Genomic DNA, 27,893 nt, shown 5'->3' with positions numbered 1-27,893 from the left:
GCTTCTTTAACTGGGGCCCGTGCCTGTCAGCCACAGTCCCCTCCACTCGTTACTGCTTCTTTAACTGGGGCCCGTGCCTGTCAGCCACAGTCCCCTCCACTCGTTACTGCTTCTTTAACTGGGGCCCGTGCCTGTCAGCCACAGTCCCCTCCACTCGTTACTGCTTCTTTAACTGGGGCCCGTGCCTGTCAGCCACAGTCCCCTCCACTCGTTACTGCTTCTTTAACTGGGGCCCGTGCCTGTCAGCCACAGTCCCCTCCACTCGTTACTGCTTCTTTAACTGGGGCCCGTGCCTGTCAGCCACAGTCCCCTCCACTCGTTACTGCTTCTTTAACTGGGGCCCGTGCCTGTCAGCCACAGTCCCCTCCACTCGTTACTGCTTCTTTAACTGGGGCCCGTGCCTGTCAGCCACAGTCCCCTCCACTCGTTACTGCTTCTTTAACTGGGGCCCGTGCCTGTCAGCCACAGTCCCCTCCACTCGTTACTGCTTCTTTAACTGGGGCCCGTGCCTGTCAGCCACAGTCCCCTCCACTCGTTACTGCTTCTTTAACTGGGGCCCGTGCCTGTCAGCCACAGTCCCCTCCACTCGTTACTGCTTCTTTAACTGGGGCCCGTGCCTGTCAGCCACAGTCCCCTCCACTCGTTACTGCTTCTTTAACTGGGGCCCGTGCCTGTCAGCCACAGTCCCCTCCACTCGTTAGTGCTTCTTTAACTGGGGCCCGTGCCTGTCAGCCACAGTCCCCTCCACTCGTTACTGCTTCTTTAACTGGGGCCCGTGCCTGTCAGCCACAGTCCCCTCCACTCGTTACTGCTTCTTTAACTGGGGCCCGTGCCTGTCAGCCACAGTCCCCTCCACTCGTTAGTGCTTCTTTAACTGGGGCCCGTGCCTGTCAGCCACAGTCCCCTCCACTCGTTACTGCTTCTTTAACTGGGGCCCGTGCCTGTCAGCCACAGTCCCCTCCACTCGTTACTGCTTCTTTAACTGGGGCCCGTGCCTGTCAGCCACAGTCCCCTCCACTCGTTAGTGCTTCTTTAACTGGGGCCCGTGCCTGTCAGCCACAGTCCCCTCCACTCGTTACTGCTTCTTTAACTGGGGCCCGTGCCTGTCAGCCACAGTCCCCTCCACTCGTTACTGCTTCTTTAACTGGGGCCCGTGCCTGTCAGCCACAGTCCCCTCCACTCGTTACTGCTTCTTTAACTGGGGCCCGTGCCTGTCAGCCACAGTCCCCTCCACTCGTTACTGCTTCTTTAACTGGGGCCCGTGCCTGTCAGCCACAGTCCCCTCCACTCGTTACTGCTTCTTTAACTGGGGCCCGTGCCTGTCAGCCACAGTCCCCTCCACTCGTTACTGCTTCTTTAACTGGGGCCCGTGCCTGTCAGCCACAGTCCCCTCCACTCGTTACTGCTTCTTTAACTGGGGCCCGTGCCTGTCAGCCACAGTCCCCTCCACTCGTTACTGCTTCTTTAACTGGGGCCCGTGCCTGTCAGCCACAGTCCCCTCCACTCGTTATTGCTTCTTTAACTGGGGCCGAATGATCAAGATAGGATGCACTTTGTCCTCTTCAGTAGAGAAATATAACTCTGTACTCATATCTGTAGATAGGCTGAGAGGGCTGCGTATTTTAAGAAAAAGTTGTGATAAATGTATAATACTAATGTCAGATATTAACAAGAAGGGAAACTGGGTGTGGGGTACTATTTTTGCAACTTTTTGGTAAATCTTAAATTTTCTAAAATTAAAAGTTTCCTAAATGAAATAGAACATATTTGTTTATGAAAGTGGACACTTGTATTATGTATTAAACATGCAAACAAAGTCTTTCTCTGTTGAAAGAATACTCCCTAGTCTGTTTCTCTCACTGCAGTATGCTCTGGGCCTCTCTGAGCATGAATTTTACATCTTCATTTTACAGATTCTGAGGCCCACAGAGATCAAGTAACTTGCTCAGGATCACAGAGCTGGTAGACCCAGGCCTCCTGACTCACTTCTAGCCAATGCTGTCTTTTCTTTCTGCTGCTGAGGGGGGTGATGGCGAGAGTGAGACATACTAAAGTCAACATTCTGGAATGCAGGGGACTCTCACTTACCTTGAACCCTCTGTTGGAGAAGAGAAACAGCACCAGACTCAGGGCAGCCTGCTTGCTTGCCTTTTTCCTTTTTTTTTCAAACGTCCCTCATTTATATTTCGTGTCTGGTGCGTAGGGAAAACATTTGACGTTTGTCCAAATACCAGTTGCACTTTGGATTTCATCGCTTACGTATTAGCAAACTCCAGCTATGCAGGAGAACGTGCCTCTGAAGGCAGGAACCGCGGGGTTTGAGGATGGTGGAGCCCAGGCCTTGTGATCAGGGCAGAGCGGCTGTGACTGGGCTCAAGTCTCTGCTGATGCTGTTGGGTGAAAGTGGAGGCCGGCACTCTGTGTGGGCTCCGACCATGCTAGGAGGCGGAGATTAAGGGATTAAGTGGATTTGGGAGGTTATGACTGCTTCCAGAACACTGTGCATTCCTGGCCTTGGGTCTAAAGAGCTGTTGGTGTGGCTGGCTCAGAGCTGGCCAGAAGGTCAAGGTCCGCTGTTGGAAGACTAAACAGGCTCAGAAACGGGCTGGAGGCTGGCCTTCCTCCGGCCTTATCTCTGCAAAGCTATTTCCATGTTAACAGCTTTCTCTGGGCTCTGAAGTGGTGAGGGCCACTGAGAGATGTAGCTTTTCTAAGTCTTCCTGAGGTTGAAAACTCTGGAGGAGCAGGGGAGAAAGGGAAAAGAAAAGTAAACGATGACGATAGCCGCAGCTGTATCGGGTGCTTCCTATGTGCTCCTGTAATGTATGTACTGTATGCGCGAGCATAGCGTTTCTCTATGGGGAGAGTACGCCTTAGTCTGTTTCATTCATTGCATTTCTCTTTGGGCATCTCTAAGCATGAATTCGTGACCCCTGGACATTTTCATTCTACAGATGAGGATTCTGAGGCCCAGAGAGATCAAGTAACTTGCTCAGTTTCACAGAGCTGGTCAGGGAGGAGCTGCGACTAGAACCCAGGTCTCCTGACTTACTCCTAGCCCAGTGCTCTCTTTTCTTTCTGCTGCTGAGGAGAGTGATGGCAATAGCGGGGGGCATGATATTAAGGCCAACATTCTGGAATTCATGCTTACACTCGGATAGGCAGTATGGCGTAACGGCTATAAGCAGAAACTCTGGAGCCGATTGCCTGGGTTTAAATCCCAACTCTACCACTTGATAGCTATGTGACTTGTGCAAATTATTTAACCTTTCTGAACCTCTGTTTCTTCTTCTGTAAAATGGAGATAGTAATAGTACTCACTTCAAAGGACTATATGAGGATTACAGGAGTTAATAAATAAATAGTCCTCAGCTCATAGTAGCTTCCATATATATGTTAGCTCTTACTGTGACATAGTTATAAATATTATCCCTAGTTTGAACATGAGGACACAAGCTCAGAGACGTTACATAGTTTAACCAACAGCACACAGAAAGGAGTCAAGCTGGGGTTTGGACTCACGTCTCTTTTCTAAATCATCTGTTACATTACCTATTAGCAACTCAGGTTTTCTCAGACCAGTATTCCTTGGCTACTTCTCTGGGCAGCATGTGGTATGGAAACAAAGTTTCTGTGTTCATGTTGGTAAAATGTTGGTCATTTGATAGGTCTTAGATCTTTCACCTCCTCCCTTTAAGTTCGTGTCTTGAATACTTTTTTCTGTTTTCTATGTGAAAAGAAATATGAGGAATAAATGATATAAAGTCCAAACTCAGTAAGCTGGCTGAATTTCATTGGTAGGTAGTAACACCCAGTGCAAAGAAGAATGCTTGTTTTTGAAATGGGCAAAAGGCTTTACCTTAACAGTTCAAACTTCACTAAGTAAAAATAATTGAAGTTCACTTGCAAAGGAATGGAATTTGATACAGGCTTAACACCTAGGCCAGTAGTGCTGGGAGAGCCGTAAGACAGAGCTCCGATGGGGTCCCTAGAGTCTCATCCTCGTCAGGCTCTGGGCCGTGTGCTCAGGACATCACTCTAATCTTTTCATGGTTTTCAAAGACCTTGCATTTACATCTGTTGTCAGCAGTTATTTAATGTCTTCAGTCTGGGTCTATTCTGCCCTTTACTAATCCCCGCACTTTATATAAACTCTAACACACAAAAGAATATTGATCAGGATTGTGGAAGGGCTGTCTGGACACTGGATTATTCAAAGAACAGTTGAATGAACTGCTAAGCTTCAGGCTGAAAATGAGAACATAGTTCTGTCCTTACTTGAATGGCGTTCAAGCAGAAAAGAGATTAATCTTGTTTTGGATGGTTCCAGAAGACAAAACTGGATAGAAATGGCAGGGAAAGAGATTCTCAGTTCAGTTTGAAGCAGTCCAATTAGACTACAAATGCCAAGGGTTTACCTAGAAGTGAGCGAGGCAGACAGAAGCCCTGCATCCTCAGAGCCACTAGTTTGTTATTATTTTGATCACCAGAGTCGCAGCCTGGTTTTGGCATAAAAGTGCTGGAGAAATGTAGATGTATGTGATAGTCTGCACTTTACAGATAGCCATGTTTGAATGAGCTGGTTTGGTTGACAAAGTTTTTTGGCATAGTGGGATATATTCCAAAGAAAGACTGAAAATAAGGAGTACAGGGTTCTAAGTCTGATCCTCTTACAGCCTGTGGGATCGCTGGCCTGGGTGTTCACGTCCCATACATGGCAGCTCTGACCTAGAGGCCTTCGATTCTCTTTCCACTCCGTGATTCTGTTCAGCTTCCATTTTGTCCTTATATCTTTTTTCAGTCAAAAAATATAACCACGTCTGTTCTTGGAGAACAGGGCAGATGATTATTATGGGAGGCCCACTAATTTAATATGTACTTAATTTGAGAATTTCAAATTGGATGTAAAAAAAATCATTTGGAAAGAATAATCCTTTTTTTTTTTTTTTTTTTGTGAGGAAGATCAGCCCTGTGCTAACATCCATGCCAATCCTCCTCTTTTTGTTGAGGAAGACTGGCCCTGGGCTAACATCCGTGCCCATCTTCCTCCACTTTATGTGGGACGCTGCCACAGCATGGCCTGACAAGCGGTGCATCACCCTGGATCCAAACCCAGGCCGCCAGCAGCGGAGCGCACGCACTTAACCGCTACACCATAGGGCCGGCCCCAATCCTTTTTTTTTTAGGAATTTATTTTAAATTTTTTTCCAGCTTTATTGGGATATAATTGAGATCCAATATTGTGTGAGTTTAAGGTATACGGTGTGATGATTTAATATACGTATATATTGTGGAATGATTACCACAAATAAGGGTAATCAGCACACCCACCACCTCACATGGTTACCTTTTTATTTATTTATTTCTGTGGTGAGAACTTTTAAGATCTCTCTTAGCAACTTTCAAGTACACAGTACAGTTACCTATGGTCACCATGCTGCGCACTGGATCCCCAGAACTTTACGCATCTTATAGCTGGAAGTTTGTGCCCTTTGACAACCTTCACCCATTCTGCTCTGCCCCCCAGCCCTTGGCAACGACCAATCTAGTCTCTGTTTCTATGAGATCGGGTTTTTTTACATTCCACATGTAAGTGAGATTATACAGTATTTGTCTTACTCTGTGTGACTTATTTCACTTAGCCTAATGCCTTCAAGGTTCACCCATGTTGTCTCAAATGGCAGGATTTCCTTCTTTTTTATGGCTGAGTAATATTCCCTGTATATATATGAAGTCTGGGGAATATATGTATTCCATATATATATAATAAGTGTGGGGATTCATAAAGGGCAGAATAGACCCATACTGAAGACTTCTTATATATATATATATACACATACACATACAGAACATCTTCCTAATCCATTCATCTGTCTCCAGACACTTAAGTTGTTCCCATGTCTTGACTACTATAAATAATGCTGCAATGAATATGAAAGTGCAGATCTCTTTGAGATAGTGATTCTATGCCTTCTGATATATACGCGGAAGTGGGATTGCTGGATCATGTGGTAGTTCTGTCTTTAATTTTTTGAGGAACCTCTATACTGTTTTCCATAGTGGCTGCACCAATTTACAATCCCACCAACAGTGCAGAATGATTTCCTTTTCTCCACATCCTCACCAGCACTTGTTGGTCTTGCCTTTTTTTTGTACGTGTGTGAGGAAGATCAGCCCTGAGCTAACATCCATTGCCAATCCTTCTCTTTTTGCTGAGGAAGATTTGCCCTGGGCTAACATCTGTGCCCATCTTCCTCTACTTTATACGTGGGATGCCTGCCACAGCATGGCTTGACGAGTGGTGCATAGGTCCACACCTGGGTTCTGAACCTGGGAACCCTGGGCCGCTGAAGCGGAGTGTGCGAACTTAACCAGTAAGTCACAGAGCTGGCCCTAGTCTTGCCTTTTTGATACTAGCCATTCTAACAGGTGTGAGGGGATATTTCATTGTGGTTTTGATTTGCATCTCTCTGATGTTTAGTGATGTTGAGCACCTTTTCATGTACCTGTTGGCCATTTATATACCTCATTTGGAAAAATAACTATTTAGGTCTTTTGCCCATTTTTAAATCAGATTATCTCATTTTTTGCTATTGAGTTGTGTAAGTTCCTTATATATTTTGGATATTAACCTCTTATCAGATATGTAGTATGCAAATATTTTCTTCCATTCTGTAGGTTGCCTCTTTATTCTGTTGATCATTTGTTTTGCTGTGCAGAGGCTTTTTAGTTTGATGTAGTCCCACCTATTTATTTTTGCTTTCGTTGTTAGTGTTTTTGGTGTCATATCCAAAAAATGGTTTCCAGGATTGATGTCAAAGAGCTTACCCCTTTTGTTTTCTTCTAGGAGTTTTATGTTTTAGGGTCTTACGTTTAAGTCTTTAATTCATTTTGTGTTAATTTTTGTGAGTGGTATAAAATAGGAGTACAATTTCCCTCTTTTGCGTGTGAAAATCCAGTTTTCCCAACACCAATTATTGAAGAGACTATCTTTTCCCCATTGAGTATTCTTGGCTCCTTCATCAAATATTAGTTTGCCATATATGCATGGATTTATTTCTATGCTCTTAATTCTGTTCCATTGATCTATGTTTCTGTTTTTATGCCAGAATCATATTATGTTGATTATTGTAGCTTTGTAGTAAAGTTTGAAATCAGGAAGTGTGATGCCTCTAGGCTTGTTCTTCTTTCTCAAGATTGCTTTGGCTGTTTGTTGTCTTTTGTGGTCCCCCATGAATTTTAGAATTGTTTTTACTATTGCTGTAAAAAATGCTATTGGAATTTTAATAGGGATTGCATTGAATCTATAGATGGCTTTGGGTAGTATGGACGTCTTAGCAATATTAATTCTTCTGATCCATGTAAATGGTGTATCTTTTCATTTATTTATGTCTTCTTCAACTTCTTTTGTCAGTGTTAAAATTTTCTGTGTACAGATCTTTCACTTCCTTGGTTAAATTTATTTCTAAGTATTTTATTATTTTTGATGCTATTATGAATGAGATTTTTTTTTCAGATCGTTTGTTGTTAGTATATAGAAATGCAACTGATTTTTATATGTTGATTTTGTATCCTGAAACTTTACTGAATTCGTTTATTAGTTCTAACAGTTTTGGGGTGGAGTCTTGAGGATTTTCTATACATAAGACCATGTCATCTATAAACCGAGACAATTTTACTTCTTCCTTTCGGATATAGATGACTTTCATATCTTTTTCTTGCCTGATTGCTCTGGCTAGGACGTTCACACTATGTTGAATAGGAGTGTTGAGAGTGAGCACCTTTGTCTTGTTCCTGATCTTAGAGGAAAAGCTTTCAAACTTTCACTATTAAGTATAATGTTAGCTGAGGGCTTGTCATATATGGTCTTTATTATGTTGAGGTGCATTTCATCTATACCCAATTTATTGAGAGTTTTTATCATAAAAGAGTGTTGAATTTTGTCAAATGATTTTTCTGCATCTATCGAGAAGAATCATCCTTGATATCCATGTGCTCGAAAGTATATTAGTATTAGTATTTAACTAGATTCCAAAGGTTATAAGGAAGACTTCCCATTGAGTCTGAGCTGCAGACAAAAAAGATATGCTAAAGGTTTCTGATAATAAATCAATTTTAATGTAGAGTGGGGGGCAAGGAGCAATGGGCATAAATTAAGAAAGTGATGACTTCATAATAAAGTTTCTTTGAAGCAATTTTGATAGGTATATTTTAGGGAAAAAAGCCCACTAAAGTCCATTAGAATTCTTATTGATATTTCCAAGTGAATGATGAGCACAGGTAATGTTTACAGAATCATTTTAAAATAGAGTTATAATAATTTCCCACTAATATTGTGAAAATACACATGTATGTGTCATGTGCAAGTAGTTCAAGAATGTGAAAAAATCTGAAGTGTCTTTGGTAGACACATTGTTGATCTTGAAGTATGTTTCAAAGTGGAGGTCGTAAAAGAGTTAATATCTTTAAAAGCAATTTAATTCATGATGCGTTTTCAGCATGTACTCTTTTGAAAAAAGTCATAGATTTGGGAGAACATGTAGTCAAGTGATAAAGGAAATGTAGAGAGAGCCCAGAAAATACAGCTATTCTCTCTAGACTGCCAACTCTTTCTAAGAGAACTATTTCTCTGAAAAGTTAATTGGCAAGTAAGTTAAATGTGCCCTGTTAAGTTGCCTGAAGTGCCGTCACATGGACTTCAAGGTTCCCATTCCACCAGTGGAAGAGGATTCTGGTCCAGATGGCACAGCAACCAGTGACAGGTAATGTCTAAGTGCCTGGGAAGGAGTTTTGTGGGAGGCTAGAAGTTCTTGATTAAAGTTTAAGTGGTGGAATACGTAGGGGTTAACAACTCTGGAAAAGATATTCAGTGGTTTTGCCATTGAATTTCCACAGACCCATATTAATAGTTCTTGCCTTGGCTCTTAATCCAAATCTGAAATAAAAATTGTTAAGATGTGGTATTTTAGGCTGCAAATCCTGAATGGTTGCACTGTTTCTGGCTTACCAGCCTCCACCCCTGCTCCCGCCCTCACAGGTCAACAACAGCTTCTCTGCCGGAAAAATACAGGCAAGGCGGAGCTGATGCCAGCACCTCCAGGGATCGGCAGTAAAGTGGGCAGTCTTGGGTCAGTCGCCCTACCTTCCTGCGTCCCCTCGGTAACTGACAACTAGACTTAGAGCTAGATGCCTGCTCTACGACTACAGCAGTACTGGCCCTGCTCCTACAGGCCATGCATCTACTAGGAGATTGTGTTCCGTTTAGTTCCCCTACTTAATCATCTTGAGACCTCCTTCTCCCAGGTCCGGGTTTTCTCATCTGTAAAATCACGAGGTTGCTCTAAAGGACCGCTAAGTCTCAAACGGGAAACAACTTAATTCAAGTTGAATGAAATTGACAGAGCCCACACCTAGGATACAGGGTGGAGTCGTGACAGGCTCCCGGCCCCAGCACTCGGTTCCTGGAGCTCCCCCTCTGCCAGGAGAGCAGAGACCAGTGGGCTCTCCCACAGCGGTCTGCAGCCTGAGCACAGGGACACACAGACTGTCTGGATTTCTTGGTCCTTCAGGACAAGGGTAGGCAGCCCACAGTGTCCACTGCTCTCTACTCCTTCATGTCACTGAAGGAGCAGTAGCTGGGCCCCAGACCCCGCACGGTGCAGTCAGTGCTGTCGCTGTCACACCTGCCACAGTGACATATGGTGGCTACTGGGTACGTGTACAGGGAGTCTGCGCGGTGAGCACAACCGGGCACTTTCACTGTCTCGTACACCAGCTCCTTGAAGGTACATGTTTTCTGGGTGTTGGGCCTGGCTGGGTCCTTGTACACCAGGTTCTGAGGAGTTTAGGAAGGAGAGCATTAGGTTACAATGTTCTGGAAGTTTCTGTTTGGCTTAATTAAAATGAGACAGGGATTTAGTACTGCTTACTCTAATATTTGCTCTCTGAAGACCAGCTTCTAGGATCCTTAAGCACAGGGACCTTGACCTCATAAAGGAACTCTTATGTTACCCCACTTTTCTGAACTGTCCTGGAAGTCACAGAAAGTATAACCGCACCCTTCCTCCCCACTGTGATAGTACTCACATATTTAATATTTCTAAAACTCTTATAAAAACTCTGAATTTGTATGGCAGAAAAGGATGTAAAGAAGAAAGGATAAAGAAGATCTGACTTTTGGAATTTTAAGATTTTTTTTGTACTTACTAACCTGAAGCTATATTAATGACAGATAAAAACATATGACACTTGGGTTTAATTGCTCAGAAAAATACTTCCGTGTATATTTAAAAGAGGAGCAACAGTCTGATGTGCTGATACTTAAGCTGACTTATTGATACTTTGCCTAAAATGTTAAGGGACTCGCATATCAGATTCTGGACATTCTGTTGCCTTTTAGGTTCTTCATTGCCACTGCCTTAAGTTCTGTATATTTGTAGCATTCTTAACCCAAAAGTACATCATGCAGTTTCAATATCAGAACATTTAATTCAGGCCAAATCTGTTTCATTCTTTGACTTGCCCAATGAGAAAATAATTGGCTTTAAGGGAGGAAAGGGCCTGATGGTTAATTCATTTTCCTAACTGGCCGCTGGGCCTATATTCCACCAAAAGTGCAGTAAGCTGCATTTTATTATCAAATTCATTTAATATCAGATAAAGCATATTCATGAAAATTCAGCCTCTTTGAATTTCAGTTTATGGAACTCCTGCACAGCCAGATAGTACAGAAAAATGGCAAAGAAGAAACACTTCCCTCTTTAACTGGTCTATTGTGAAAAAGCTGTGCGAGTGTAGACAAATGGTTTAATGCCTCTATGCCTTGGTTTTCTGAAGAGCTTAAAGAAGTAAGTGGGTTTGCTGATTCATTATGGTTCTAGTCTACAGGGATTGGTTATTCACAGGCTGTTGGCATTGGTATTCTGGTGGACCAATAAAATGAATTTTATAATTGGCCGCTAGCATTTTTATTTGGCTTTAAAATGAATTTTGGCACTACCCCTATTGCAGAGGTATGCCTTTTATTATTGCAATTGGCTTTTTGAGACTATTGACAGTATTCCATGATTAAATATAGATATGTACTCACGCCCACATTTATCCCTCAATCGGTAAAGCTAGCAGAAAAATACTTTTAAAATGCAGAATTGGCACATTACTGAAGCATTCGTTTACATCAATCTGAGCTGCCCCAAATTTGTTTTACCTAAATTAAGTTGAAACCCAAACTGATATCATGGTAATTAACCTCAACCACAACACAGAGAATGTTGGCTAAGGGATTCATGGCTGTTACTCGGGAAACTTAAAATGTTGGTGAAGTAGGAATGAATGCCAGTTGCCTCATAGGCTCTCAGCACCTCACTTCCAGCAAAGTGAAGCTCCTACCCGGGTATAGCAGTAGCCCGCACACCAAGTGGTGCTGATGCTCCTGCAGAAGCTGCATCCCTCTGTCTCCACGGCGATGGTGATGTTGGTCAGCGCACAGCTGTTGCAGCAGATGGCTTTCCAGCAACAGAAAAGGAAGCAAAACTGGACTGGCTTCGTTCTGGACTGGGAAGCAAATGGTTAGAAACCCAAAGTATCTTAACCGTCATGGACTTTGACCCGTCAAAGTGAACTGAACCAAGTCTGCTCCCCATTTACCACAGTCACGTGCAGCCTCGGCGGACGCTTTTTGATAAAAGAGAAACATATCACTGGTCAGAAGGCCTCATGTAATTCTTTAGGTGGAGGTGTATTTTTTTTTAAGGACTATCTTAAAATGGGGATTACCTTAAAATGAAAGTGATTAGTTTGGAGCAAGGCAATTTTTGTCATAAGTGGCCCCTTTAATCTCAGTTGTAGTGACCATTTCAATTTTAATAAAGAAAATTTTGTACATGAGAATTCATTTTTTTTTGTTTTTTTTTGGGTTAACCTAAATACGGGCACACAATTTTTTTCACATTTGATTACTAGAAGACTATTTCAAAGGCCAGGTTAACTGGTCTATAAAATTAGTTACTTGCTATCCCTGTTTTTAATAGATATATAAATTTTGAGAAATCACATGGGCATGCCTGAACTCCCTACAAGACAGTAATGAAAAGCTCTTCACTGAGAATCTCAATTTGTTTTTTTATCAATAACTTCAAAAATAGCTATCCACACTTGATGACTATAGAAGCAGAGACCTGTAGTCCACTGGGTTGGCTGAGGGATGCTGTAGACAGAAGCAGGTGTCAAGTTCACCCTTTATACAACACCACATGTACTGCATACCTGGTGGGTTTGTTGGATATTGAAATGGTCCAGGGTTTAACTAGTGCTTAAAGAGAAGTATTTGAATAGAGAGAGTGATCAAATCTTGTTAAAACTGTCTAAACACAATATATTAGGGAAAAGATTGCTAAAATAGATCATCTTTCACAATTAAATTCAATATAATACCGTATCCACTCCTTTACCGTGTCAGTTTAAACATGACTATAGGTTTTTCTTTGGTGTCTTTAATTTGGTGAACTCAGAATCCCTTCCAAGTGTTGCTTTTGGCTACCTTGAGGATGGTGGGTCAGAAAGATGAGTCATAAATTCCTCGAAGGGTAGATTGAAATGTCATGATCTCTCACCAGCCTTATAACTCCTCCCTTAGGATCTTGCTTTCACCAGTCTCCCTAATCCCAACTGCACACACGGGTTTAGCAACAGATCACTAGCCTATATTTAATTCCCTAAATGTGCTGTTGATCCATTCCTCCAGACATCTACATGGAGCCAAACCTCCAAAGAGAAGGAACAGTGTGCACAGACTCCTCATGACCCACGTCAGTGCGATTCGCTCTGTGACTCTAACTGAAGCAGGGCAGTGATGGAGAGGGGAGCTGTCATCATCCTCTGCTCCGGCTCATGCTCCTACTGTAGCGTGGTGATTTGTTTTCTGGTCTGTCTCTGTGGTGGGTTATAACCTATTTTAAGGTGGGTTGATACTCATTGATGCATATTTCCTTGGCATTTAGCAAAGGCTGCACCTAGTAGGCACATGATAAATGTTAATTAACAAATGTGGGGCTGGCCCAGTGGCCTAGTGGTTAAAGTTCCCCGCTCTCCACGTCAGCAGCCCAGGTTTGCCGGTTCGGCTCCTGGGCACAGACATACACCACTTGTCAGCCATGCTGAGGCAGCGTCCCAAACACAAAATAGAGAAAGATTGGCACAGATGTTAGCTCAGGGCTAATCTTCCTCAAGCAAAAAAAAGAGGAAGATTGACAGCGGATGTTAGCTCAGGGCAAATCTTCCTCCACAAAAAAAAAAGAAAAAAAAAGTTAATTATAAATGAAAGAGCAACTACAAGTGTTTAGTAAGCTATTAGAAGTGGCTGTATATGGACAAATAAATATATATTCATAGTTTGAGAACAAACACATAATTAAATTTCATATATTGTTTGTTATTCAAATAATACCAGCTAATTCTGAAAAAATATACAGCTGTTTCCAGTTTCTCCAGGTAGTATCAAATACTGTTATGAAATTGCAGCTACTTTTATTTCTAAATACAAAATTCTATTTTTATATTTGTATTTTTATTCAATTATATTGTGTTCAATTTACTCTTCTTTTTCTAACTTCTTCAGATAGAAGCTTAGCTAATTTATTTTACACCTATCTTCTTTTATAATATAAACATTTAAAGCTACAAATTTCCCTGTGTGTGTGGCTTTAGATTCATCCCCAAATCTTAATTCATGTTGAGTTGTCATTATCATTCAGTTAAAAAGATTTTATGATTTCTCTCTTGCTTTGACCCATGGGTCATTTGGAAGCATGTTGCTTAATTTCCAAATTTGGGGGAATTTTCAAGATTTTTTTTGTCATTGATTATTTAATTCCATTGAGTTTAGAAAAAATACTTTATATAATTTATATCATTTAAAATATTTTAAGATATATTTTATATCAGCCTGTGGATTATTTTGTTGAATATTTATATGCATTTGTAAAGAATGTGTATTCTGCTGTTTTGGGGTGAAATGTTTTATAGATGTTAATTAACTTGGTGGTTGGTGGTGTTTGACTCTTTCATATGCTTTCTCATTTTCTGTCTGATTGTTCTATTGATTACTGAGAGAGGAATGTTGAAATTTTCAACTATAATTTTATCTATTTCTTATTTAAGTCTGTCAGTTTTTGCTTCATGCATTTTGAAGCTCTGTTATTAGCACATTTTGTATTTTTACATATTATTGATGCATTGACCATTTTATCTTATGAAATGTTCCTCTTTTCTGCATGGTAATATTCCTTCTCCTGAGCTCTACTTAATCTGATATTAATATAGTCACATCAACTGTATGATTAGTGTTTGCAACATACATCTTTTTTCATCCTGTGTCTTTATATTTAAAGTGCATTTCATCTAGGCAGCATATAGTTGAGTCTTGCTTTTTAAAAAAATCTGGTCTGATAATCTTTACCCTTTTTTTTTTTTGAGGAAGATCGGCCCTGAGCTAACATCTGCCAATCCTCCTCTTTTTGCTAAGGCAGACTGGCCCTGGGCCAACATTTATGCCCATCTTCCTCTACTGTATCTGGGATGCCGCCACAGCATGGCTTGACAAGCGGTGCATCGGTGCGCGCCTGGGATCCGAACTGGCAAACCCTGGGCCGCTGTAGCAGAGCGCGTGCACTCAACTGCTTGTGCCACTGGGCCAGCCTCATCTTTACCTTTTAATTGGAGTTCTCAGAATCTTCACTTTTAATATAATTGTGATATTCTTGGGTTTATGTTCACCATATCATTAGTGTCAGTTATTCTTTGTTCGTTTTTTCATTTTTCTTGTCTTCTTTTGAACCAGTTATTTTTTAGCATTTGTTTTATCTCCACTATTGGCTTATCATTTGAACATCAAGAAGACAAAAATCATGACCACAGAAGAACTGTACAACTTTAAAATAGACAATGAAGACATTGAAATTGTTAAAGACTGTTTACCTTGGTTCAGTCATCAATTTAAATGGCTACTGCAGCCAAGAAACCGAGAGGAGACTGAGACTCGGAAGGGTAGCAATGAAAGGATTGCAAAAGATCATCAAGTGTAAGGAAGTGTCATTAGAGACCCGGGGCCAATGTTATCCACACCCTTGTATTCCCAGTTACCATGTAAGGCACAAAACTGGACAGTGGAGGAGGCTGACAGGAAGAAAATTGGGTCATTTGAAATACGGTGTTGGAGGAGAGCTGTCTGGACTCCCTGGGCTGCCAGAAAGATGAACAAGTGGGTCCTGGAGCAAAATAAGGCTGAACTGTCACTGGAGGCAAAAATGATACAACTGAAGCTGTCCTACTTTGGGCACATCGTGAGAAGACAGGATTGTTTGGAAAAGACAATAATTCTGGTAAAAGTAGAAGGCTGCAGGAAAAGAGAAAGACCAAATATGAGATGGATTGACTCCATAAAGGAAGCCACAGGCATGAGTCTACAGGAGCTGAGGAGGGCTGTTGAGGACAGGACATGGTGGACATCACTCATTCACAAGGTCGCCAGGAGTCGGAGCCGACTTGATGGCACATAACAACAAATTGGCTTATCAGCTTGCTTTATTTATTTGTTTGTTCTTTTTTTATTTGGTTGCTCTCAAGTTTCAAATGCATATTTTTACCTCAAATAATATTATTCCACTTCACGCATACTGAAAGTATAACATTATACTTTCATTTTCCTCCACTCTCTCCTTTTTGCAATGTTGTCATTTATTTTACTTTGACATTGTTCTAATCCCTCAATAAATTGTTATCATCTTTGTCCTAAGTAGTCAGTTATATTTTTTTAAAAACTTAAAAATGAGAAAAATTCTTTTATTTTACCTGTGTATTACCCTTTTCAACACATCTTATATATTACTTTCCTTCTGTCTAATGAACATCCTTTAAAATTCTTTATCCTGCATATTTTCTGGCAGTACATTCTCTCAATCTTAACTTCACTAAATATGTCCTAATTCAACTTACTTTTTGAAGGATATTTTTACTGGATATAGAATTACAGGTTAGCAAGTTTGTTTGTTGATTGTTTTGTTTCTGCAGTTCATCTTCTTTGTTTGCATTGTTTGTGATGAAAATTCTGCAGTCTTATCTCTTTACCCCCCTATGTAATGTGTCTTGTTCCCTCTGATTGCTTTTAAGATTTTATCTTTATCACTAATTTTCAGCATGCTTTGCTGAATTTTTGCTAATTTATGGCATGCTTTGGTGTAGTTTTCTTTGGATTTATCCTGCTTGGATAAGTAAGTAAGCTTCTTGAATACACAGGTTTATAGTTTTATTAAATTTGAGAAACTGCACAGATACTTGCCAGATAATGCTTATCATTGCCTTGAATACAGAGTCAAGAAAACAACTCAATAATTCTTTGGCCTCTGTCTCTTGGTGTTTTGAAATATCTATCTTATTGTTTATTTTAAGAAGAATCAAAGTAAGGCTTAGAACAGAGAAGAGGATCAGTCTCAATTTTGGTAGGGTCCTAAGACCAACATTTTTAATATACTTGTCATAATTCTAGGTATTATAATTTTCTTAACACCATGCTCCTCTACTAGACTGTGAACTCCATGAGAGACTAGTAGGAACACAGAAGGCACTCAGTAAGTATATATTTTTTTAGTGAATGAATGAATAACTCATGACCTGCTAACTCAAAGAGTGAGGCAATATGGATTTCTCAGAAACTAAGACAGGTGAGGAGACAGTCAAGCCAGGCGAAGGTGAGCTTTCAGGGAAGGAAGCCACACTGGACACGTTGTCAGAGGTATCGCCACAATCTCGGTCCAAACTCTAGTAAAGGCTGGTACCAGGGAGTCTAAGCAGGTGGGTGGGCTCAAGAGCAGCAAGAGAACCTGCCCACCTAGACCACATGACCCAACAGAAAGGCACAGATTTTTGGAACCCAACTGTATTAGTTTGCTAGAGCTGCCGTAACAAAGTATCACAAACTGGCCACTTAAACAATAGACATTTGTTGTCTCACAGTTCTGGAGGCTAGAAGTCCAAAATCAAGGTGTCAACAGGGTCGGTTCCTTCTGAGGCCTGTGAGCAAGAATCTGTTCTATGCTTCTGCCCTCGCTTCTGGTGGTTTGCTGGCAGTCTTTGGAGTTCTCGGCTTGTAGGGTAACACCTGATCTCAGCCTTCGTCTTCAGATAGCATCCTTTCTGTGTGCATGTCTATGTCCAAATCTCCCCTTTTAAAAGGAGACCCACCCTACTCCAGTATGATGTCATCTTTACTTCACTAATTACATCTCCAATGACCCTATTACAAAATAAGGTCACATTCTGAAGTATAGGGGTTAGAACTTAAATATCTGAATTTCGGGGGAACACAGTTCAACTGATAACACCAACAGACTTGAATTTGAATGCTGTTTCTTTCTCTTACTGACTTGGCATGTTTTTGCATCTGAAAATGGGGATAATAGTGCCTACCTTGCAGTGAAATTGTAAAGATTAAATGAGATAATGTCGGCAAAGCACTTAGCTGGAACCTGACACATGGTGAGCACTCAATCCGTGGTGGCTCTTATTGTTCTTAGCTAAATGCCCATTGATTGATTGAAGTTGTTGTGCTCCTCCTGAATGTAATTGAGAAAGAGGTCCATTTTTCATTGAATCCCCTTGTCCATTAGAAATAGATCTGGCCTCTGTCAATCGTTTGCCAGTTTCCCTCTCAGATGGTTTCTGGGGAGGCAGGAAGATTACAGAAGCATAAGTGCTTAAATAATTAAGCCAAAGCGAGAGAAAGTTGATAATAAACACTTTTCTGTGCATTATAATAGTAGAGCAATATTGCCTAGGTAGTTAACCCTTGAGGCTTTATTGATTTAACCGAAACCTAATCAACTAACAACTCAGAAAGACTGTTGGAAGCGCTTCTCCAAAGAGCCACTGTACTTAGCAGCTGGCCCCCTTTGGGCAGAGGTGCTGCCACCCTGCTTGTGTCGGTCAAGTAATTTTTCAGCTGAGTGATCATCCCAGAGGACATCATTTCCCTTAATACCACTCCCTCCTTTTCCCTGGCCACAGCAAATTAGCCCAGCTTTGCTCCTCAGAATGGTCAGGACTTGAACCTGAGCTCCTCTTCTCTTTGGAGTGAAGGACATTCCATCTAGAGATTCAGAGAGTTTGAAAGGAGATCTGATTGTCCTGCCTGCTTCTGTGTGGGCAGGTCAGGGCTTCAGTTGCCTGGACTTTCTTCTACCCTTTCTCCCTAGTGTAACTGAGACTGGTTTTTAGTGTGTTTGCTCATTTATTTCCTCCATAATTTTCTTGGTGGACTGTCTTTCATGAACAAGGAGCGTGCCTTTTTCTCACTCTTGGGTATAGTACAGAGGGATTTTCCTTAGGACCTGTCCTAGCCTCTCTTGAAATCTTGACCGCTGCACCCTTGGGATGATGGAGGGTTTTACCTAATTGTAGACTTGGAAAGAAACGCTGGGTCTGCTTGATCTCGCTCTTCCCTTCCTTCTCTTGGAGATGGACCTGCTTACAGAGAACATTCCTCCACTGCTCTCCTCCTTTGTACAGGAAGACCAGGCTCTGCCTCAGTGGGTGTCTGCCTAATTTGGGGAGGAGTTAGCAGGCCAGTATTGCTTCTCACATCATGCTGTGTTCCAACTTAGCCTCTATCAGCAATAAGGGGGTTATGTGGGATGCCTTCTGATATTCTCCTGGTTCTACTTCTCAAAATGTTTTGGGACTTGAGAAGGAATGTGGAGTGCTATTTACTTGGGTCTTGTAGGAGACAATGTTGGTCAGCTGCTGAGAGTCGTCAACAGAGTTGGTCTCCTTAGCAGAGTGGAGAGCTCTGATCAGGAACAATTTCTGTGTATTTCTAGTTATTATTTCAACCAGGGATTAGAGCATCTCTACTTAGAAAGGAAAGTCTACCAAGGCAGTTGAATATTAGACACCCAAGACTCTTAGAGAAAGCAGGAGGAAGAAGTCATATTATGGAGCAGCATTTATTGAGTGTCAGATCCTGCGGTGAGCATGTTATTCACATAATTTCATTTACTATTGGGGAGGATGCAGAAACTTGTCAAAAATCAGAGGGGATATCATTTTCCTTGGTGAGTCTTTTCTGGTTTGTGAGAAAAGAGTGGAAAGCTAATCCTTTATCATTAAACAGTCTCCTAAAGAATATAATTTCCCTGAGTGGACCATCTCTAGGCACAGAACCGAGAGTTTCCTAGTTTCCTTCTCAGGTGAATGACTCTTCGAACACTAATCCCCAATTTGGCCTGGTGAGTAGCTTATGGTGGAGAGGTGGAAAGAATGTCAGAGATGACGAAGTCCTTGTACTGGATTCTTTTTGCAGAAGAGGGACACATCTAGACAGGCTAAAGAACTTGCCCAGAGCACACAGCTACGCGGTAGGAGAACTGGGATGAGAAGTACCCCCTCTGAGACCCAGGCTGGTCCTCGTCCTGCTCTGTCCTGCTGTCCTCGTACCAGGCAGTGGCTGACAGCAGTCAGCCCCCTCTACCATTGATTCTGTTTTTAAGGCATCCTCTGCTACTGAAGGGGAAACAGTCAGTACCCAAGAGCAGAGCTCGAAGGTGAGCCCCTCACTCCGTAACGATTGATGTCAGTAGCTTCTGCCATTCGTGCCGTTCCTAAGAATTAGCACCTACTCCCTTTCCTCTAGGACGCCAGGCAGCACGGCTACCTGAAGGCAGCTACAACTTGTCTTTTTGACAAGACAGATAGTATTTCAGCAGAATTATGTTCCGTAGCATCCATCACCGTGACAGGATGTATGATAATAATCGGGACGCTCACCATGCACCCCATTACACTTTTAAGTTGTTCACCGAAATTTACATTTTACTCTTAGCCTGTCTTGTTGGCAATTTGTTGAAATTCTCCAAAGATGTAATCATTTCTTAAGTGTTTTGCCTCTGGTAGTTAAGGAAATTAGTCAGAGTATGTAGTTGCTGACTTAGTTATTTTGGAGTGATTCAAGATCATTTGGGATTAAGGCCCAGCTTAAATGCCACCTTCTTTGGGGTGTGTTGAGAAGCTGCCCTTGCTATCCCCAGACTAGATCACGGGCTCACCTTCAGGCTCCTGTGTACCTTGCGTCTCCCTCTATCAGAGCCCTCATCACCCTGCACTGTCATGGTTTATTTATGAGTTTTTCTCCTTTGTTAGAAGGTGGCTTCCTTTAAGGTGGGGTTTTTAGAGTCAAATGGACCTGGATTCAAGTCCTGGTTCTGCCATTTACCAGCAGTGCACTTTTAGGCAAGTCACTTAAACTGTCTAAATCTCAGCTAGCTCATCTGTAGGATGAGTGAAATAATATCCTTCATGCAGAAGTTTTGGATACTGAATAAGACGTGTGTGCCAAGCACACAGCATAGAATTGTACAAAGGAAGTATTCAATAAATGCAAGCTAGCATTTACTGTTACCTTAATTGTTATCATCCCAGGGCAAAGCACGATGCCTGTCACATGGCAGCTGCTAAAAATGAATGCACGTTGGGTAAACGAAAGACCTGCAGTATTGCTTAAGCTCTTCTACTCTGAAGTTATCCCCATATTATGCCGGACATTAGAGTTGTGTTTACTTCTCTCAGTCTCTTTCCTCCTAGAGCTTCTAGTCCAGGAGACTCTGATTTCAACCTTACCAAACAGAGAGAGAGATGTGTGATGAGTGATACAGATGTGATGTGTGCAGGTCTGGCCTCTATCCCAGCCTCTGCCCTCGCTCCAAAAGATACCAGATGCCTGTCACCAAGTCAGCCCAACCACCCACACAGATGCTTAATAGCCAGGCCACACCCAGCAGGGGTCAGAATTAGTGCCAGAGTCTGCTGCCGAGCCTCGTGGGTAAATTGCCCCTTCTGAGAACTCACCGGGGCAGGTCTGACATTCTCTGGTGCGTAGTGAAATAGCTGTACTTGTTGTTAAAACACTGAAGTACCTTTTTTCCAGGGGTAAATAGTTCTGCCCTCAGCCCCCTGAATAACTTCACACACAGGTGCCCTGCCACCTTAGACCCTCCAGGACCTCTTGGACCTCCCCATGGCTCAGGAACTGAAGAGTTAATGCTTACCATGGCCAGGTGCCTCCAGACTGTGTGCGTTCTGGTTGCTTGGCACCTGCTGCCTGCCTCTTAATATTTTGAGTACCACCTCTTTGCAGGGGTAACCGAGCTGCTCCCTGATCTTCTTGGTCCTTCAGGTTTCTCCTTCTTTCCCAGTCTGCTGATGTTCTGTTTTGGTGCTGCCAGCAACAAGTCTGGGATCTGGGACTGCCCCTCCTCACTATACTCAACCCTCTGCTCCTCCTCTGTCCAGCCTGCCCTGGCGCCCTCTGCATACGGCATATCTGCCAATGGTTGAAGCCTCCTCCTGTGACCCAAACTCCTCTCAAACTTATGTTAATGGGGAGACCTTGGCCTTTGATTACCGGCCCCTCCCCTGGGGCAGGTTGGCCCGGCATCCTGTACAGACAAGGGCATAGCCTGTATTTAATGATTTTGACTTGCATCCTACGTTGACTTTATGGGGACATCCTAAGTGTCCTGATTTCAGCTTAAAAAAATTGCAAAACTATGACAGAGCTATTTTTCAAATTTAATTGGGTATCTTGCTCCCCCTCTTCCCCATGAAACTTGGTAACGCCACCTTCCTGCCTCGAGGACCGCAATTTTACCTTCGTTTTCTTGTATCCCTATTAGTTTCTGCTGGTTCTTTTTCTCTCTCTGAGCTAAGGTTTTCCCCTCTGTCTACAATGCTGTGTGGCCTACAGGCTAGGTGGTCTGCACCAATTCCCTGCTAATTAGGACACAACCAGTATTTTCTGAAGGAATGAATGAAGAGATGAATAAAAGGAAAGAGTTTACTCCATAGAATTCCCTTTGTCTTTAGAACTACTGCTCTCTATATTTAATTACCTTTTGTTTTTCCCTTAGCAATTAGTAAAGTGCCAGTCTGTCTCAGATGTGCTAAGGAGAACCAAGGGAAGATGTTTTTGTCCACACTTGAGCCAGTGTGTTAAAGGAACAGTGGTACACCTGGGGTGGGAGCTGGGGGGAGTGGAGACAGAAAGTAATTAATATTTATTGAGTAACCACCATGTACATTTTTAGACATGATCTCATTGTATCCTCACAGTAACCCTGCAGAGTATATTCTAGATAAAGAATCATGTTGAGCCAGGCTAAGTGACTTGCTCAAATCCTAGAGTTAGGAAATAGCAGAACTTGAATTTAAACCTGGATCTTTCCACACAATGCCGTCCTGCCTCCCTTTGCTAGAAGCATCACGTTGGTGGCTGCAGCAGAGACCGAAGCCAAAGAACTGGAGGGGAGGGTGACAGTCTAAGACAGAGCCAGGCCCACTCACTCTCTGTCTCTTTCACTCTCTTTCTCTTTCTGCCTTCCACTCATTCTAGAACATTCCTGGCATACTTCCAGATTCTCAGGATACTGATGAGCTGATGAATAAGATGAACACAGTCCCTGATCTCATACGGTAATATTCCAGGGTAGATTATAGAGATTGAAAAAGAAATTTCAAACGTAATGTAATTATTGAAGTTATTTGGAAGCATCTAAGGAGATAATAAAAGATGGCAGTTGTTGAAGTTGTTGGATCAGCAAAGGCCCCGTGAAGATAGAAATGTGAGGGATAAGAATAGTTGAGCTATGCCAAGAGTTGGGGGGACAGTTGTTTCAGGCAGAAGAAAACAGCTAGAGGACAAAGATGTGATGCATTCAAGAAAGTGTAATAAGACTGGTTTATTCTTCCAAAGGGAAGGTTGGAGGATCCCCATGTTATTTCATTCAGGGAGGTCGCTTGTTACAGTAGGGAGAGGTCCTGTGTCCCGGGTGTTCAGGAAGGGCAATCACGAGGAGAACTATTGGGATAGAGAAGGGGCGTCATGCAGGCTGGTTGGATTATAAGAGGTAAAGGAGGCAGAGGCAGAAAGTAGGGATAATGACACATGCAAGTGAAGGACTAGGAAGGAACATTTAAGGTTGAATCATTTGATAAAGAAAATCTCCGAGTGCACTGGCAGCTCTGACTTGGCTAGTTTTGAAACTGCATTTGGAATGAGGAGACAGTCAAATTGTAAGAAGCTCTTCTACACCAGCAAAGAATATACTGAGTGGCGGTTGGGGTTGTGATCAAATCCATCCAGTCTCCCCGGTTCTCCAGTTGTAAACCATTTCCAAAACTGTAGGAAGGTAGGCTGATGAAAGTGCATGCTCTAAGATAGCCAAGTGCTTCCTCCAAATGCTTGAAATCCAAGCAGGTCCTTCATCACAGAACACTTTCTGTATTAAATATTAATCAAAATAATTTCATTTTTCAGATTCAATACTTAAAATATCAATTTAGATGATGGATCATGGACTTTAAATCTGGAAGAAACATTAAACTCATCTCTCCCTCCAACCCCTGCATTTACAGATGAGGGAGCTGGAATCCAGAGTGGATGTGAGTGCCCAGCATCAGAAAGCCTAGTTATGGGCGTTAAACCAGGTTATTGTGTTTTTCCAGATAAAAGAAAAGGAAATCAGGTTGACACTCAGCCTCAGCTCCATCTGAGCTGTCCACTGATGGTATATGGAACTTTTCCAGATATTTTATCCCTTGATAAATATTTATTTTTCTGAATGGCCCTTTCTGAGCACTTGGGACTCACAAAAATAAATTTTATTTTACCTCTAATGAAATCTCCATACCAAAGTGATTGTTGCTGTAAGAAATCTGGATGGCTTCCCATGAAAAGTGGGGAGAGAGGAGTGTTTGTAAACATGGCACATGGAATTAATTATGGATAATGGAATATCCCAGAATCATTGTGCTCTCCTTTGTGTCATGACAATATGCTCCATAACCTTCAGAGTCATAGTCTGCTTTCCCTCTTTTTCATTCAACTCCTACTAAGCACCTGCTTGGACTCCAGTTCAATCCTGGGTACAAAGTGTTGCAGTGGAGACATACTCTAGTCTTAGGAAGTTTACCATTTAGATGATTTTGGTAATGAGCAGACAAAAACGGACATCTGTATTAGAGGATAAAAGGGGCAAATAAAATTGCTAGTAGAGTTAGAATCCGTATTTCTGCAATGCAGCTTTGAGGGTGAAGAACAATGAGACAACCAACACCTGGTACCCGGAGCTATTTCTCCCTTTGTCAGGGAGGAGAGAGCTGAAAGGGGGATGGATGAAGCCAAGTCAGAGGGCTCTGCTGGGCTCTGAGCTGAAGTTAGGTGGGGGCTGGAGGAGCTAATCAGAACTTTTCCTACCTTCAGGGTTCAAGTTACTCCATGTTTCTTTATAAGAAAAGACTGGGTGATAGGACCAGTGGGATATATTAGCCACACACGGAGACTATATGGAACTGATGCCCAGGAACCCATTGGTAAATGCTTAGTAAGTCCTCTCCCTCTGTCTGTGCCGACTGCAGACACCGCTAATCAATCATGGCATTCCTTTCCCCTTTGAGATTCAGAATCTTTCTCAACACCATGTGTTTTAGACAAACACTAACAAATGATTGGAGTTAGTGCATGAGTTGAAACCGAGTTCCAATCCTTGTGCCAAGTTGTATGGTACAGAGTCAAGGGACATCAGCAATGCTTGGGGTATCCTGTGTGGCCCAGTAGAAGAGCTGGCATGAGTTGGACTTCGAAGGTTCGGCACATTTGGGGCAAGTGGAGAGCAATCTTGGGAGAGAATGACATGGGCACTCAGTTGTAGAGATGGTGATGAGCATAGCCATGTCAGGGAGATTGAAGACGCTGAGCTGAATTGACGCAGGGGTGTGTGCAAGGAGTAAGAGGAAATGTAGTTGGACAAGAGTGTGTCAGATTGTGCCAAACATTCTAAATTTGTTGTGATAGGAAATAGGGAGCCATGACAGGCAGGTGCAGAATTGCAAATCCCTTTAATACCTGGCTTAATGCAAGACAGCTGGATTCTTTTATCCTCTGCATTCAATTGGTACATTCATGAGAAAACAAGTGTGAAGCAGGCAAATAACATCTTAGTGTTATTATGAAAATAGTTTTGACCTCGTGAGTCCCCTGAAGTGGTCTCAGGGATACCAAGAAACTGCTGTTCTAGACCCTGCTCAGGAGTTTGGAAAGGGAAACTACCCGGTAGGGTGGTTAAAACAAGAGTGGTGACACAATCTGACATATATTTAAAAAGTTACTTTAGCTGGTGTGCCGCAAAAGGACTGTGGGCAAGCAGTCACAGAACTGGAAGCAAGAGATGCGCCTGGCGGTCTCACCGTGGTCCCGGGGTGAGGCGTCCTGGCTGGGGTGAGGGGGGCCCAGGGGTGGGCAGAGGTGCCTGGTTGAGAGCATGGGACACTTCAAAGCAGAAATCAGGGCTTCCTCTGCCTCTCCTTTGTGTCCTGTCTCCCTCTTCCCTTCGCTGTTTCTTTCTTCCTTCTCATTCCCTGAACTGGGGTGGCCGGGAGATAGTGAGGAAAGGAGATAAAAAAGAGGACAAGTGGGAAACTGACCTACTGAATCAAAGCAGGAAGGCTTTCCCTGAGCCAAACACTTCCTCTTTCTGTTGTTATTGAAAAGAATAAAATGAGAATTAACAACAATGTTTAAAAATCAGGTGACCCATTAGTCTACCATCTTAACACAGTGTATATTTTGTTTTTTTATATTAGCTGTTAACATGCATAGATATTTTTACAATATTACAATCGACATACATTTTACTCTGTAGTATGCTATTTTAGCCTATCATATATATAATTGTCCGTGTGTCTATATAATTTTAGTTTTGAAGGCCTGTTTTCTTGTGTCTTGTTGCTATGCCATAACTTATAAAACTCTCTAAGGGTTAGCATTTCCATCACTTACATTTTATTCCCTTCTAGATAAGCTGTTGGGTTCTCACAAACATATGTTTTTACTTGTTTTACTTTAAACCATTCTGTGTTTAGGATAGACTCTTAGGTGTGGAACAAGGGAGTCAAAAATGATTGCTAGCTTTTGTGAGCTTTCAAACTTGGAGACACTTTCCTCTAGTGTTAAGGACTATCCACTTCAGCAAGAGAAGTAGATTAGTAACTTCCAAGTACTCGGGCCCCAAACCTTGGAGTCATTCTTGGGGAAAAAGGATGAAGGGTTTATGGATGTTCTTCTACTGGCCTTGCAATTTTTCTATAAATTTGAAAATACTTAGAAACCAAAAATAAAGCAAAAACTATCTTTTTCCTTAGGCAAAAAGGCCAGACATAAGCACCGAGAACACACAGAGACACCCAGAGCATAGATGAGCTTCTCTCACTGTGTCACATCCTACATCTAGTGCATCAGCAAGTCCTGTCACTTCAACTGCCAAGATATAACCAGAACCTGCTGGTCCTCCTGTCTTCACCACTAGCGCCTGGTCCAAGCCCTCTGTCCTCCTGCCTGGATTATTTCAGTCTCCTCCTCTGGTCTCCCTGCCTCTGTCCTCCTCCCAGGAGCGGATGATTCTCCTCAAGTGTCGGTTAGATCATGTCATCCCTCTGCTTAACATCCTCTCAGGCTTCCCATCTTATTCAGAGTCAAAGCCAGAGCTCTCAAAGTCACCTGTAAGGAGGGGACTGTATAGTTTATTATCCAGAGTGGGGCTGTTCTGGGAGAGAGAGAGGGTGCTGTTAGTAATTATGTCCAGCCGGCAGCCATGAATGCAAACCGTCCGGGTGTACATCACCCTTCCTCAGAGGCCCTACCTGCGCTTCCGTGTCTCCTCTTAATCTCGTCTTTCTCTCTCTCTCTCCACCAGTCCTCTCGGGCCACACAGCCCTTCTAACCATTCCTGAACATGCCAGTCATGATACTCTTCCTCCAGATGGCTTCATGGCTCCTTCCTTCACTTCCTCAGGTCTCTGTGCAAACGCCACCTGATCAGAGAGGCCTTTTCTTCCCACCCTAGATAAAATACCATCCCCTCTCCCGCCCACTCCCACACTTCCTGGCCTCCTTTACCCGTTCTGTTTTCCTTCATAGCACTTATCATCCTCTGATATGCTCGCCTCTCTTATATTGTTTGGTCTCTTTCTGCTAGAATGAGTGTGCATGCAGCAGGGAGATCGCTCTGTTCACCGTTGTACTCTCAGCATTTAAACAGGGCCTGGCACGTGGCAGGAGCTCCATTAACACTTGTTGAATTAACAAAAGAATGTGAGTGGGTGTTGTTCAGCTGCTTGGTTGGACCTGTAGCCAGAGGTGGCAGACTCAAGGCTCAGGTTCTTTCCTAAGCTGAGGGTCACGTTCAGAGCCCAGGCTGGCGGCATCGTCAATTCTTTGAGCTCTTCCTTCTCTCTTGGTGAACGTGCACCTATTCCTGTGCTGCAAGGACAGCTGAGACTAGCCTTTCTCCTAAGCACGTCCAATTGAACAATGTTCCCACCCGAGCCTTTGCAATATGTAACCTCTCTGGAAAGTATACTGTAGTAACAAGCAAACCTCTTTTTAGCTCTTCAATGAGTTTTTTCAGGTCAGGTTAAGAAGTGTTTCCTAGGAGCCTTATGGAGGCAGCGTAGCCCTGTCTACCTTTCCTCATCCCTCCCTATCCTGCTTCGTGCCTCTGATACTATAGAGGAGAGGAGTGCCCTGATTTTTCCTGTCGTGGTGTCCTTGCAACGTTATTTCTCTGTCTTAAATACTCTTGGCAACTTCTGGTGGTCCTTTGATTGTTTAAAGCTCAACTCAAACAGCGCCACCAAAAGCCTCCTTTGACTCACGTAAGCAGAGTTTATTACCCTTCCTTTGTGTCATCAATGTTCTTTATTACACGTCTGACAGACTCATCATGCTCTAGTATACACGTTTCCTAAAATATCTGCCCCATTAGACAGTGCGCTCTGCAGGGACAAGGACTACA

The 27,893-nt window shown here is 42.7% G+C and overlaps 1 protein-coding gene across 1 annotated transcript; it reads right to left on the bottom strand.

The window, feature by feature from the left end:
• Positions 1-9,604: 9,604 nt before the first annotated feature.
• Positions 9,605-21,365, bottom strand: LOC131409167 (follitropin subunit beta-like). The gene is made up of 3 exons (XM_058546316.1): positions 21,189-21,365; positions 11,389-11,553; positions 9,605-9,835 (listed from the first exon to the last, which is right to left on the bottom strand). The coding sequence occupies exons 1-3, from the start codon at positions 21,363-21,365 to the stop codon at positions 9,605-9,607; spliced, it is 573 nt and encodes a 190-aa protein (XP_058402299.1).
• Between the last annotated feature and the right edge of the window lie 6,528 nt (positions 21,366-27,893).

The sequence above is a fragment of the Diceros bicornis genome, chromosome 7 (assembly GCF_020826845.1).
Source record: "Diceros bicornis minor isolate mBicDic1 chromosome 7, mDicBic1.mat.cur, whole genome shotgun sequence".
NCBI lineage: Eukaryota > Metazoa > Chordata > Mammalia > Perissodactyla > Rhinocerotidae > Diceros > Diceros bicornis.
The sequence above is the reverse complement of the archived record's forward strand: the minus strand, read 5'-3'. Positions and strand labels throughout refer to the sequence as shown.